We start from the raw sequence: 15,198 nt of genomic DNA on the forward strand, positions 1-15,198 counted from the left end.
TTAAGTCTTGTAAGTAAACTTTATAAAACTAAGTTAATTTTAAATTATATTTTATAGTAAAATTTATCAATCAAAGAAAATATTCGGATAACGAATATCAAAATATCTCTTGTTTATTTCTTCTTGTCATATACAGATATAGAATCTGAGAAAGAAAAAAACCCACACATTGAAATATGCAGAAGCTTTCTCCTCTCGTATTAAAATATACAATTTTCTTTCTTAGTGAACGAGTATATGACATTAGACTCTGTTTAAATTTTCGTTAATGCCTCATTCATTATTGTTAAGAGAATAATAACAAAGATATTTTTTACGTTGTCATTCACTGAGAATATAAGTATTTATTACAATCTTTTTTCTCCAATTTATTAAAATATACACTCTAATCTTTTAATAGATACAAATATTTTACAGGTTTGGGCTAAAATACTCTATGCTGGCTTATTTAAGCATATGTGCCGGAATTGGAATAACTGGTGTCAAGAGTTACTACCCTTTCTAGGGATCGGAGACCCATGAAGCTGCAGAAGCAGTGAGTTGCCAACCACGAAGATGGAGCTCAGGGCCATCAGTCCTCCTGTGAATAAATATTAAGGGTGACGAACACCATATGCAGAAAGAAAGAACCTATTTCTTTTATCCATGAAAAAAAAAGGGTTTTACGAGTTTCATACTGTCTTTCTTCCTAACTATGAATATTCTTTTGAAACTCTTCCATCTCTTCTAATAAAACTACATTTTAATGGTTCCTTGATTATTTATTGATCAAAATACATTAATAATTTTCTTATAAATAAGAAAATATCACCAATTATTTAAAGAAGACTAGAGAACTGAAGAGTTTAAGTTTGAAAAGTTAAAATTCTACTGCTATTATTCCTTTTTTCATACATTAATATTATTTAAAGATAATTTTTAAATTTTAGAATTATAAACAACTTCAATGCTACTAATTAAATTAATTATCCTCCTTAATAAGTGTGGATTAATTATAACTTCTTGAATAGCCGGAGGAAATGTATGAGAAGAATGGAGTGCTAGAATGCTGCTCACCTGAAAGTGACGGTGTCATAGCGAAGTCAAATTGGGGAAGTAATACACCGGCAGCAATGGGAATGGCAACAACATTATAGGCGACTGCCCAAGACAAATTTTGGTACACTTTTGCCATTGTTGCCTGTGCTAGGTCGAGCGCATCGACAACCTGCCATTGTTAGAAAATGAAAGGTGATATAAAATTTTGAAATTTGAGTTTCACCACAACCCGTTCTATTTTGTTCTTTTCTCTCCCGTAACAAAAGTTAGCAGGCTAAAACACAAGAAATTACTCCATTCATAAAAATAAAAATAAAAATAAAAATAAAAAAAAAAAAAAAAAAAAAAAAAAAAAAAAAAAAAAAAAAAAAAAAAAACTATAACGTTACATCACTGTGGTGCAAAAGTTCAAAGCAATGAAAAAACATTTATTAGACTTGCCACAACTGATGAAAATTTCACCATCTGCTTGGATACCCGCTCCCCCTCTCCCTCCCAAAAAGAGAGCAACATCTTGGGATGCATTATGCATCATCATTGTTGTATCAAACAAAAGAATGCTTTAAGCAGATTACTTGTATTATCGTGTAAATTGAAAGCATTGATAAAAATATTAAGAATTGCCACAAGCAATGAAAATTTCAAATATTTCAAAATTTTACCATCTGCCATCCATTTGGGAGGAAAATAAAAAAGATCAATAGCTTGGGGATTGCATATAGGTGAAACAAAAAATTTGGGACATAAAAATAACATACTTGTGAAATTTTGTTCCCTAGAAGTATAATAGATGCTGCATCCGAGGCAGCATTCTCTTGAGCTTCATTCTGCAGAGCAATCCCAACATCAGCCACAGCTAAAGAGGGTGCATCATTTATCCCATCACCTACCTTAGAGAAGGGGAGAGAAAAACTGTGTTAGTAAAAATGTCATTTTTCTGATCGTTGGTAGATGGATGCAATAGTTGAGAGGAATTCCACAGCCTGATGCTTTAAAAAGCATTTTGGTATGGAGCTGTTCCATAGCATGTTCTTCAATTAATAGCAACCATAAATATCTTAACTTTGAAAACAAAAAACAAAATCAAAATCCAATTTCTTTATAGCCACGTATAATACTAATACGTGCTAAATTTAAGACCAACCTCAGTATCATATTATAAGCTCAGTGCATATTACCTTGGATTTTGACCCTAGCTCGCTATTGAACTTAAGGTCAAAACCCAAGATGAAGAAAATTACAAAGAAAGAGCAGGTGTAAGGGGGAGAGAACTTGGTTAAGTACAGCTGTCATCACTAAACATACCATCGCAACATGATGTCCGGCAGCTGTTAGAGAGGAAATAAACCCAGATTTCTGTTGTGGAGACAAAGATGCTTTGACAAAATCATTTTCAATTCCAACTGTATCTGCTACTGTTGCAACTGCCTCTTCCCTGTCTCCTGACAAGAGTACCGTTTTAATCCCCTTCTGCTTCAGCCTTCCAATAAATGCAACAAAGTCAGCCGAAAATGCACACATGGAATTAATAAAACTAGATAAAGATTTGAATTGGCAAATACTTCTTCCAATGAATGCAGGAAATATATTAAATTCAGTATACGGCATACGTTACAGTGGGTTAGAAAACAGTGCAGCGCTATGCTAGTATTGAGCTTGAAATGAAGGCTAAGCTTGTAGAACAAAAAGAAAACTGCCATTTTTTTCTGAAGAAGGTGAAGTGAATCAACTTCGCATTTGGTCAGAAGCAGCACTAGTATTATTTTCCTATAATGAGTTGTGTTGGGTAGAATATTCTGAGGATACATACGGCAAAATAAACTTACCTCATCACAGTAGATTCAGCATCTTCACGCACAGTGTCAGCTATGGCAATAGCACCAATGATGCCTTCTCCTTCACGTCCAACGTAGACAACAGTTTTCGAGTACTTAGAAGAAGCTGTATTTGATGAATGATTCATCAAACTATGTTCCAGATTTGTCAAATCGGACGGATTTACTTTTGTTTGGAAGCGTTCATGAACCCATTCCAAAGATCCAACTGCAATCAAATGCCCGTCTACTTCTGCTAATGTACCAAAACCTGGTTCTACTAACTGTCTCTTTGTAACAGGAAGGATCAACTCCAATGACTCAGCTTTATTGATAATAGCCTTCGCTATTGGGTGAGATGCAGTCTTCTCCACTGCAGCAGCAATCCGAAGAATTTCAGACTCTCCATAATGGATAGAGCCTATGGCCGACACAACTGGTTTTCCTTTCGTCAGGGTTCCTGTCTGAAAGCACAGTGCTAGTTAATCTTCTTCCTTCTATTTATTTTCAAGAAATTATAGCCGGTCGAAAAAGTTGGAGTAGTGCATGGATTAATTTTTTTTCTTTCAAAATAATTCATTTTTGTTCATTATTTATTTATACCAAATATCTGTTCTACAACACAGTACATATATTATAAGCTCCCATTATGCAGTATCAATAAAGCAGAACATAAGGAATCATAACTCATTTTTGTGAGTTTTCTGTCTCGATGTGAAATTTGGTATGAACAAAACAAGCTTGATAATGTTTTCTTTTAGACATTCATCCTGCTAAAGTCATTAATACATAAATATATGCATGTTACCTTACCATATAAATGTATATGGTGAATGGGGAGGATTGAGGAAAGACGAATAATACTGCCTATGAATATGGAATTACCTTGTCTAGAGCAATATAGTTTATTCTAGCCAAGCGTTCCAGCACATCCCCTCCCCTAATAAGAAGTCCTTTTCTTGCTCCTGGTCATTGTCAACACATGCCTAATGAGAGTTAGTTACAAAAAGACCGAAGATACTAAAACTACCTTACTAGTTTGCTACGCAGCGAGTTTTACACAGTAAAAGTCAACAAAGTCGGGTGCATAAGAAAAACTAGGTAAGACACCTTATCCCAATCCTGATTAAGACATGGTTACTTTGTAACGCAATAGTTGTGTCTTGATCGTTAATAGATATTTATAGAACCACCGTTGAACAAGAGTGGTAAATAATTACATGAAAGAACAGAAAATATATGAAAGAAATATTTCTTCTGTATCATAATAAGTGTCGTGGTAGGTTTATTTACATAAACCAACGTTAATTCATTAATAGTTTTTTGTTGTCCATCATTAGTATTAATAGGAGAGTATAAATGAAAAACAAAGTGATTAATATTTTTATTACTCGGTGCCAATCAATTTTCAAGGAAGAGAAAGTTGAAAACCTTGGTATCAGATAAAATGAATCACTAATATTTGAGCTATGACGAATGCTATCATACGCTCCTTATTATACTCTTGTCCACGCAGCCGATACTATTACAAGAAATCTATATGGGATCCAATAAACAAGAAATGGGAACCATCGCATCATGGGTCTAAAGTGAATCTCAACCAATAGTAAACGGAGTTAAGTTGCAACTATAAGTGCACTGTACTGTTCAAGTAGCTTCATCAAGCAGTTGTCTAAGTTTACTAAATGCAGAAAGCAAAAGCATCTTACCAAGTGAGGTGCCAACCAGGATTGCTGTGGGCGTAGCAAGACCCAAAGCACAAGGACAAGAAACAACCTACAAAATGGGGACACAGATTATTTTTAAATAAACTCATAAGCAATTACAAACACCAATCTTTCGTCCTTCCTGAAAATTTTGTTTTATCAGGAGCAATTCCGTATACTGGTTTTCATGACCCTACTTTTTTCTTCCTCTTTATCCACAATGTTGCAATGAATTCCTGATACACAACTACTAGCTTACGGCCCCAAGTTTTAGATTTGATTAATGTGAAGAGTCCAAATCAAAGGCTGTTGGCAACTCTGAAGACTCATAAACAACACGCAAGATTTTGTCAAGTACGTCCTAACCAATAACAGATGCATGCAGAAAGCCAGTAAAAAGGGGGTGCTTCATAGGAGACAGAAAGAAAAGTAAGGACACGCCATAAATTTTAGTTGCAAACTTGAAGCATCAACTACAAGGGAACCTAGAGTTTAGAATGACTCACCAAAACATCTACAGATAGTTTTAAACTCAAAAGCAAAGGATCTCCTTCTGGGCCTGCCATATCATTGAGCAACACATCAGGAAATATCTGTGATCCAACAAAATACCTGGAGATAAATGCAAGAACTTTGTCAAAGATAAGGTTCAAGATGAATTGCATACATTAAGTCTTTTACTCGGGAATGTTAAATGTGCATGACAATCATAAATCTTGCAAGATTCTAAGAACAGACACTGATGTTGGCATGGGACACAAAAGGACACAACTATATCTTGTCTAAATGTCAGGGAGAGCCACATAGACTGGATAACAAATAACATCAATATGCCATAGTAAATTAATAATAGCTATGGCAAACCCCACTACCATTTGGGACCAGTGAGGAAAATCCAAAAATTATCAACTAAAAAACTTGCATGGAAACATAAGTACTTACCAAAAAGCAAATGTTGCTGCTGACAGAGTCATTACACTGTATACAAATGGCCCTGCTATTGAATCTGCGAGCCTTTGTACAGGTGCTTCACGTGATTGAGCCTCCTCAACCTAAATTTCCCAAGATAAAGATGTAATATTGCAGAAACTCTACAATTGTTTGATTTCCACATATCTCAAATCAATGGACTTATCAACAATGCTAGCTCAGAATATTCCAAAAAACATTAAATGAAGCAAAGCAATTATACAATGTGTTCAGCACCACATTGTCCTATAAAATTATAACAATTAGGAATGCATGAAATTGAATTTTTAATTCAGCAAAAAACTGACAAACATGATCATATCATTTAAATGATACAACATCTTATCACCAAGCCATTATAGAAGATGAGATACTAACCATGCGTACAATCTTCGATATCACAGTGTTGGAACCAGTTGAAGAAGCTTCAATCCTTAAAGGACCATCCTGAAACAGAAATTTGTTTGGTCTAAGAAATAGATCAACAAGTTTGTTCGTAAGCAAAGGTAGATGAACTGAAATCACTCGTGTGACTCACATGTGAATTCAGCGAGACAACAAAAAGTTAAAAACTGACCCAATTTATAGTTCCTGCTGAAACTGTGAGGCCTTTCTCCTTAAATACAGGAAGTGATTCCCCTGTAAGCATGGATTCATCTACAACACTTCTCCCTGAAATAACCTTTCCCTGACCGTGCATTTGTTTAGTTAGCAAGCAATACCACATGAACCAAATTTTAAGTGTAAATATTTGAATGAATGTTTTCATAACAATGTTATTATTATAGGACATTGTTGGTATATTAGGCACATCCTCTTAATTGAGCATTTGGTCCTAGAGACTACAAATTTAATGCAATGATATGTGTGCACTCTCACCAATTCAGGTACCACAAAATTAACTTCATGCTTTGTTTCATTTAAGATAAACAGAATACCAATAGAAATCAGAAAGGCTTACATCTATAGGAATAGTTTCTCCAGGCAACACCAACACAGAATCACCTACTCGAATATCATCAGTTGGGACTTCAACACAAATTGCATCAGAGCAAAGCACAGTGTCAGTAGAAGGTGAACCTTCAGTTGAAGTAATCACAAGTCTTGACTGAGTAGATATAAGTGACTGGAAAAACATTCACCACAGCGTAATCATGTAAGAGATAAAGAAATTAAACTGAAAGGAAAATATTACTCTAAAGAAATGCCATTCATAACAGCAAAACTATAATTTGATGCTTAATTTTCATATAAGCTACTTTATCTTATGACTAAAGTTCCAGTTCTTGGATTTTTCAATTTTCTCAGGAATAATAATTGATCAGAACTGGGAGTGGAAGTTGAAACAGGATTGGATTTTAAACGGAGAACCAACAAAGTGCCTCCTCTTTGCTGTAACCTACGGAGGCCATTTAATCACTATAAGGAACATATTCATAAATCAAAATTCTGTTCCAACGGAATATTAACGAATTCAGTTCCAATGACATTGAAGTAGTTGGCTTCCAAATTCTGAAGTCTCACGTTGATAATGTATTACTAACAGAACTCTACAAATTGTCTAATAATTTGTTCTTGGAAAACACATTATTGATTCCACATAGCAAATAACCAGGTTATATAAATATTATTTTACTGAATGTTATCAGATGAAAGAGGTGAATCACACTGTAACTTACAAGTAGTTCATTCATATCGCTAGATGCCTGTATCCTTGCCTTTTCCTCCAGAGAACGTCCCAGAAGCACGAATCCAAGAAGCATGACCTGCACGCTAAAAGATTCAATACTCACATGAGGAGCTTATACACACATTAATGTAAGAAGTATGAACAAGACAATAAATAACATATTTTACAAAGGTGAGAGGTTATTAAATTAAACAAGACCCTAAAGTCAAGATAGAACAAGGTGGCAGATTTTCAGGACAGATAAAAGTAGAGAAAGTCACCGGTTCATCAAAGAAGGATGCATCCCATGCTAGGCCGGGGTTAAGTAGCGGGATCTAGAGCAAAGACAAGTTCGAATTAATGACACATTAAACAAAATCAGAAATTCTATTGTCTAGTAACTTAACCGAACGCTCAAATTCCAGATAGAATCTCACGGAACTAATGATGAATGCGGCTATAGAACCAAATCCCACAAGAGAGTTCATGTTAGGCGACCCCTTCTTAAACGCATTTAGGCCATCAAAGAGTAACTCTGAAACATTTTCATGAATCATACACAGTAAGAAAATGGTAGAACTACGAATACACGACTCTCCTACATACTTCAAGAGAAGGTGCCGCTATGTATCAACAAGGGAAAAGAAAGAAGAACTAACCTCGTCCTGGTCCCAATAGAGCCCCCAAAGCTAAACCACCCTTCACGTATGAACTATGAAGAATCTCCCAAAGCGATCCTGCAAATAGAAAGTAAGTTCAAAGACTATTAGACGGCGTTTACAAGTTGCGCTCCCCACTCGACTTATTTGCGTTTAAGCGAATTTGTAGCGGATAGAACTTTGCATGTTCTGGAGTACTACCATGAGCAATGTGAATCCCCAAAGAGTGAAAGATATGCGAAGCGTGCGACCCGCAGCACAATGCGACCAATGTCCAAGCTAACGCGACGCGGCTTCGACTCTTGGCGACCAATTCCTCCTTCTTCTTCACCAATTCCTTCCACTTCCTCACGTTTTCCGTCACTCCAGAACTCGACGCTCTCCGCTTCGTCGGAAATCCGCAGTCGCTCAGTCTCCGTGCGAGGCTCTCCGCGACGCTCGCCGGTTCCTCCTCGATCCGGCGCAGATTAACGGCGGCGGTCTCGGTCAGCATGTTGACAACGACCGAGTCAACTCGATCGTCAGCGGACAGGATGTTTTTGACTCGGGAGACGCACGCACCGCACATCATGCCGGTGACGTCAAGCAGAACCGGCGAGTCTTTTTTCTCTCTCTGGCCTCCGATAAGAACTGATTCCGGTGATCCAATCTCGGTCCGGAAGGAGCTGGATACAGCGAATGATGGACGGAAAATTTCATGGCGGTGGCGGTTGCGACGTCGTTTGGTCGGAGATATGAATTGGACAGCATGGTTGGGCGTGTAATTGAAGCAGAGCTTGGGTTGCGAGGTGAGAGGAAATGTGAAGAGACGAGTAGCCATAATCCGAGAGAGAAGTTCTGAACCACCAATTTTTCATGTTACTTGCTAATTTCTCATGGCAGAGGCCTTCGTTGAATATTTTGAAACATCACCAATCAAAACTTGACACGTCCATTTCCTACGCAGCTGGCGGCCACGGACAAATAATCACGGTAGAAAAACGTTTCTTTCACAACCCAACAATAACACGTGGGTTTTTGTATTAGTTGGTTTATAATATTTTATTAAGAAGGTGTATTTTGTCATGGAGGGTACTTTTGGAAAGATTTTTGAGATTTTCTTCTTTCATTTCACGGTTTCATTTGAGACTTTCTCCCTCTCCACCGTTTTCATCTGGGCCTCCACCATTTTCACTTTTTGTTGAACATTGCTTTCATTCTCGCCGTTTTCCTGTCCATCGAAAGAAATTTCACTTTCGTGTGTTATTGTTTTCGGGTTGGCGGCATTTTTCTCTTCTTCGTCTCTTTCCACCATTTTCACTTTGTCTGGAGTAGCTTTTACTCTCCATTGAAAGAAATTTTTCACTTAAGTTGAAACCTGTACATTTTTTTTTATACAAAAGATTATAATTATAAATGTTGTGTGATAATATATTGTATGAATAAAATTTCAATTTTGATATAGTACCTTTATTTGGTTATGGGTGTTTAGTACAGAAATTAATAATCTAAGCTACTTTGATAAGCTTGGGTGTTGGTGTCAAAAAAAAATCACATCACACCTTAATTATACTACTATTTTACCTTGAATTATAGACAACTTAAAAAGAAATAAAATAAAATATAAAACATGAAATAAACTCATCTAAGAAATTTAGAAAAACGTTGTTTTTGGAAAATTAACTACATCTAGTACAATGATCTAAAAATTATGGATTGATAGTCATTTGAAAACTCTTTGAGTTTAGATTCCAACAAAATAAGAATTAACTCATTTGGAATTGGGTGGAGAAAGTTAAGAACAAAACAACCTGCAAAAAGTCAGAGTTGACATCATGTTATCTCACTCAAATTGCCTTTGGGAAGTGATGTTCTCAAGACTTAACTAACATGATCATAACACCAACATTGGGTCTTTCCTCCACCATGGGTTGCCAAAACCTCAATTTTCAGGCTATACTCACACTTAAACACTAAAAAGAAGTCTTATCCATTCAAGAAATATGAAAAAATTATGTAAAATGGTTTTGGCTACTTATGCGCCCACAACGGGCTCCTAAAGCACAAGTTTTTGTACAAAACCAGATTTTTTTCGTGTAAACATTTTCAGGGTCCTTGTAATCGATTACAATGGCCTACACTTGATTACCAAGGCATAACTTGGGCAAAAATTGTCATAGACTTCACCTACCTTGGTTCAAAAAACATATATTTGACCTTTGCTAACTATTTTAATCATAATTTTTCTCACAAACCTCCAAGTGATGTGATTCTTTTTATTATTAGAAAATAGACTCAAAAAGTTTTCCAATGACTACTAATTTGTAATTTTTAGACATCTAAGTTGGTACACTCAAAAGTTAACTTTTTATATATTCCTATGACCTCTTACTTGTGCTGGTTGTTTTGCTTTTATCTTTCTCAACGGAACTCCAAATGAGTTGATTATTTTTTTCATTACAAAATAGACTCAAAAATATTTCTAATTACTACTAATTTTTAATTTTCTCATCTAAAATAAGAAACATGAAACAATAACTTGAAACTAAACACATTTAGGAAGCTTAGAAAAACGTTGTTTTTGGGAAATTAACTGTATCTAGTATAGTGGTCTAAAAATTATGGGTTGATAGTCATTTGAAAGAACTTTAAGTCTATATTACAACAAAACAAGAATCAACTCATTTGGAGTTCAGTGAAGAAAGTTATGACCAAAACAATTAGCAAAAGTAAGAGGTGGCAAGAATGTATAAAATGTTAACTTTAAGGAATTAACTGTACCTACTCAGATGTCCAAAAATCACAAATTAGTAGTCATTGAAAATATTTTTGAGTTTATTTTATAATAAAAAAGAATCACATCATTTGGAGGTCTATGGGAAAAATTATGATTAAGATAATCAAAGGTCGAAGTTGACAGCACGTTATCTCATTGAAATTGCCTTTGGGGAGTGACGTTCACAACTGGGTTCAGGACTTAGCTAACATGATCATCACACCAACATTGGATCTTTCGTCCACCATAGGTTGCCCAAACCTTAGTTTTCAGGCTATACTCACACTTAAACACTAAAAAGAAGTATCGTCCATTCAAGAAATATGAAAAAATGACGTAAAATATCTTTGGCTACGTGTATGGCCACAATTGGCTCCTGCAACACAAGTTTTTGTACAAAACCACAATTTTTTTCGTGTAATGGTTTATAAATTCATTGTAATCAATTACAAGAAACAAAATAGGCAATGCATGCCATAGATGCAATGAAAATTGGAGATATCATTATTCATGGATGGTACTCAATCGCATTAGCCACTTTGTTTATTCACATTCTAAGCAACAACACATTTGACAATGACAATAACAAAGAGATTAAAACTTCAATTAACATTAACAATCAAGTGAAGTAAAGTTTCATCTTTTATTTCATTAAAAAAATTGGGTACAATAAACTTATCGGTTCATCTATGTACAATTATGTATTCCTTTCTATAATAATTCAATACAAAAATCACTCGTGTTTCGCTCTATTTTTTGTGTATGGGGTTCTAAGCTCATTGCTATTGTAAGGCTTTCGCGATCCGACCCTCATAAACCTCTGCACACTGGGTTGGTTGATGTACACGCCTCTCGGACTTACAAAGGCAACGTTCATGCCAGGGCGTACTTTGTACATTTCTCCTTTTATTCTTCTCCTCAAAGCACAAATATATTTTGTTGAAGAAGAATGACAAAGACACACCTGCATCAAAGAGACCAAAATAAGAAAAGGTCAAATCCCAAAAACGAAACAAAAAAATTAAACACAATAGCAAAAACCTAATGTCAAATCCAAAATGCAATGAAGAAAATAAATAAACTCATTTAACCCATGGTCATCGAAGAATGTCATTATACACAATAAAAAATATAAAAGTGAACAAAATGAAAGACCAAAATAAGGAGAACAGACTTGGATTCATCCCACCCAAATTAGAATCTTTACGCAGATCACAAACTTCTATCTAAAAGACAAAATTGGAGGAAGAACAAAAATAAGAAATTAAGAAAGAGAACAAGGAGAATACGAGAAAATGTTTATTTGAGATGAAACAAGTAAGTGATATATTTGAAATTCAAAATTTTTAAAACGCAAGTACTTTTCCACGTTACAATTTAATAATAAAATTAAATTAAAAACAGACCATTCCTCTTGTGACACTTAGCTTTTTCAAAATGTTGTTAAAAATTTGTTTTCAAAAATATTGGAATCTAACACTAAACTTAATGTCAGATGTAAGAAGAAAAAGAATGAGAAGTAGATGAGAAACAAATAAGTAATAAAATGTAATTTTATTATAGTTTTGTTTTACTTCAATGTTTTTTATTTGTTAATTATTATTGTTTATTTTATAAAACATTAAAAAAAATATTTCTTATTTTATTACTTCTTGTTTTATAACTAATTAAACCATTTTTTCTTTCTCTTTCTCCCCTTTCACTTCATTCTAATGTTCAATTAGCTAATTTACCAATTCAACACATGTTATTGAATTTTATGCAATACTTTTTTCCCTTAATGTATAGAAAATTTTCAAATTATATATATATATATATATATATATATATATATATATATATATATATATATATATATATATAAATATAAATATATATCATAAAACTGTTATTTGAATTTTATGAAAAATGCCGCGTTTATAATGCTTTTAAAAAGCAATTCAATAATAATAATAATAATCACTCAATGAAGAATTTAATTATTAGTCAATTATCCTAAACTTGCGTTGACTGAAATTAAACATCAATGGATATTTACTGAAAACAAATTTGAAGGTAAAAAAAAAAAAGAGTAACAAATTTACAAGAAATAGTTAAGAAATTTTAAGAAGGAAATGGAGAAAGGCGATAAGGTTATCCTATCTGTGCTCCAGAGGTTGTTGTAAGATAAAATAGATGGATGTTTGAGTTTCCTTTCCAACTAAAATGGGTGCCAACAACACTAATGACTCCACCACGGAGATAGAGAAGACACAGAAGAAGGTTTCCCATTGTTGGGGAAATGCTCAAATACCCTTTGCACTTCCCTTTCTCACGCTCCCCAATTCCAACCTCGCCACTTTCCTCTCTCCGCCGCAACTCCACTCATCATTCACCGCTGTCGCTGACCATTTTTTCACCCTTCTCCACTCCCTCGCTTCTCAGAACCCCTTCCTCAACAAAATCATCTCTCTCCCCTCCCAATTTCACACCCTATGCGTCCAGGTACTTCTAAACTTTCCTCTTTTTAGTGCTATTTATGTGCCAAAAATTATGCCAAACCTTGTCGTGTTTGGGTTCAGATTCGGAAGCAGGATAGCGTGAGATTGGTGGGTAATCATAATTTTGCTGCTGTTTTACCTGGGGATTCGGTGGCAGGATTGGTTGTGGCTAATGGGGTTCTGAATTTCTTGAACATTTACAACACCTTGCTCATTGTTAGGCTTGTTTTGACATGGTTTCCCAACACTCCTCCTTCCATTGTTAGTCCCCTCAGGTGAGATGCCCTCCTTTGTATTGTTATTGTGGGGGTTGCATAATTACATGTTTTTTTTTTTTTCAATTGGTTTATCTTATCATGTTATCATAGATACTACAGAAGCAATAGTCAATCCACTTTCATTTCACAGATTGACATGTATAATTAAGTATCTCAAAATAAGATTTATCTCGATTTCTCTTTATGTAATCAATACTATAAAACTTCTTAGGTTAACATTGCATAGAAAATAAACTCAAGAGTATAAGACTTGGTTCAATTTTGAATTTTTCAAGGTGGTTATTTTCAAACAGTGATGATACGTGGACACTCTCATTTTTACTCTACACCTATGCAACACCAATAAAATTATATTTTTATCTTAAAATATAAAATGATTTAAAAAAGAATTAAATAAAAAAGTAAAAGTGTTAGGTTTTATTAGGTGTGTTATACTTTAGTAAAAGTTTAGTGTTTGTGTAAAATTTTCCATTTTCAAAAGTAAATGAATATGTACAGACAGACAGTATCACAGAGTTTTGTAACGTGCTGGTTTTGATTGTCACAAATGTTCAATTTGTTAATTCTTATTATTATCACCTTAAAACCATTGATTGTATTGGTCTCTACAGTATTTATAGCAACTGAAATTTTGTCCTTGTACTGAACTGAAAAAATTTAAGAGTCTAAACCTCAAAAAAATTTATGCAGAGACTGCTTGGTTATTTTAGTGTATAGAAACCAAGGGCTACTCATGCACCAAACATAAAACATAATATGATTTAGCATTTTGTTTTTTGGATGGGGATAGATCAGGATCCTTTGACATTTCACTGTTACATGCTTCATGATAGTTAGTGAAAAAGTATTCTAACATATAATAATGGTGTATAACCATTTTTGAGGGTTAAATAAAGTGATTATTATTTGATTCAGCACCATATGTGACCCATACCTGAACATATTCCGTGGGCTTATTCCCCCTCTGGGAGGAACACTGGATCTCTCCCCCATTCTAGCATTTTTGGTACTAAATGCATTTACTAGCACTGCTGCTGCACTCCCTGCTGAGCTCCCAACCACAGAGCGATCCCAACAAGGTCTTGCACCACCATTACAAGCTTCTAATGTTACTACTTCACAGAACAAATGGATGAGACGGCTTCTAGGGAACAAGTCAAGGACACTTGGTGGTGATAAATAGAACATGGTAGAGTTTATCTGTGCCTATAACTGTTTATCAATTCATATAAGTTGCTGCTGATAATTCCATCCAATTATGGTAGCTCTAGGCAACTCAATTTTCCAGCTTATGGCTCCAAAGATATTAGAGTTATCAAGTTTGCTGTGGAAAGATCAAGCTACCACAGTCACAATATATTTTGCTTTATTTTTTCAGTACACACATTAATCCCAAGGTATTTCTTTTTATAGGACTCTTATATCTAAACTAAAAAAAGTTGTAACTTATACTCACCTCTTTCTTCTCAAAAGCGTAGCAGTCTCCACTGACTTTATGAAGCATCGTGATAGCACTTTTTCATGGAAAATGCTTTTTTCTTTTACCGAAAAGTAAAAGTAAATAATTTGCCTACCACAAGATCTTGTAGTGTGTGTCTGAATGGTTGTCAAATGTTTAAAAGTGGAGGATCTGATACCTTGTTAAAAAAGTGCACACAATTCACTGAAATTAACTTAGGTAATTTCTTTTTTCACATTAAGAATCCATCCTCTATACAATGTTCGTGTCTTATTGAATGTGAGATCTATTACTGATGGCATTGGAAATCTACAAAGCTTACTTGGATAGATTAAGAATATAGAATCCAAAATCTATTTTTATCCTTTATC

At 34.6% G+C, this 15,198-nt stretch overlaps 2 protein-coding genes across 2 annotated transcripts; one reads left to right on the top strand and one right to left on the bottom strand.

The window, feature by feature from the left end:
- Positions 1-295: 295 nt before the first annotated feature.
- On the bottom strand, positions 296-8,740 carry LOC106762206 (copper-transporting ATPase PAA2, chloroplastic). Its single transcript, XM_014645978.2, has 17 exons — positions 8,057-8,740; positions 7,856-7,933; positions 7,634-7,731; positions 7,478-7,531; positions 7,207-7,293; positions 6,489-6,653; positions 6,105-6,215; positions 5,906-5,974; positions 5,501-5,610; positions 5,065-5,170; positions 4,562-4,628; positions 3,738-3,817; positions 2,865-3,316; positions 2,344-2,518; positions 1,797-1,928; positions 1,057-1,207; positions 296-580 (listed from the first exon to the last, which is right to left on the bottom strand). The coding sequence occupies exons 1-17, from the start codon at positions 8,673-8,675 to the stop codon at positions 483-485; spliced, it is 2,652 nt and encodes an 883-aa protein (XP_014501464.1). The 5' UTR covers positions 8,676-8,740; the 3' UTR covers positions 296-482.
- A 4,008-nt stretch (positions 8,741-12,748) lies between these two features.
- On the top strand, positions 12,749-14,897 carry LOC106760941 (ylmG homolog protein 2, chloroplastic). The gene is made up of 3 exons (XM_014644389.2): positions 12,749-13,094; positions 13,172-13,365; positions 14,284-14,897. The coding sequence occupies exons 1-3, from the start codon at positions 12,816-12,818 to the stop codon at positions 14,549-14,551; spliced, it is 741 nt and encodes a 246-aa protein (XP_014499875.1). The 5' UTR covers positions 12,749-12,815; the 3' UTR covers positions 14,552-14,897.
- The last annotated feature ends 301 nt before the right edge of the window (positions 14,898-15,198 follow it).

The sequence above is a fragment of the Vigna radiata genome, chromosome 5 (genome assembly GCF_000741045.1).
Source record: "Vigna radiata var. radiata cultivar VC1973A chromosome 5, Vradiata_ver6, whole genome shotgun sequence".
In the NCBI taxonomy this organism is placed as follows: Eukaryota; Viridiplantae; Streptophyta; class Magnoliopsida; order Fabales; family Fabaceae; genus Vigna; species Vigna radiata.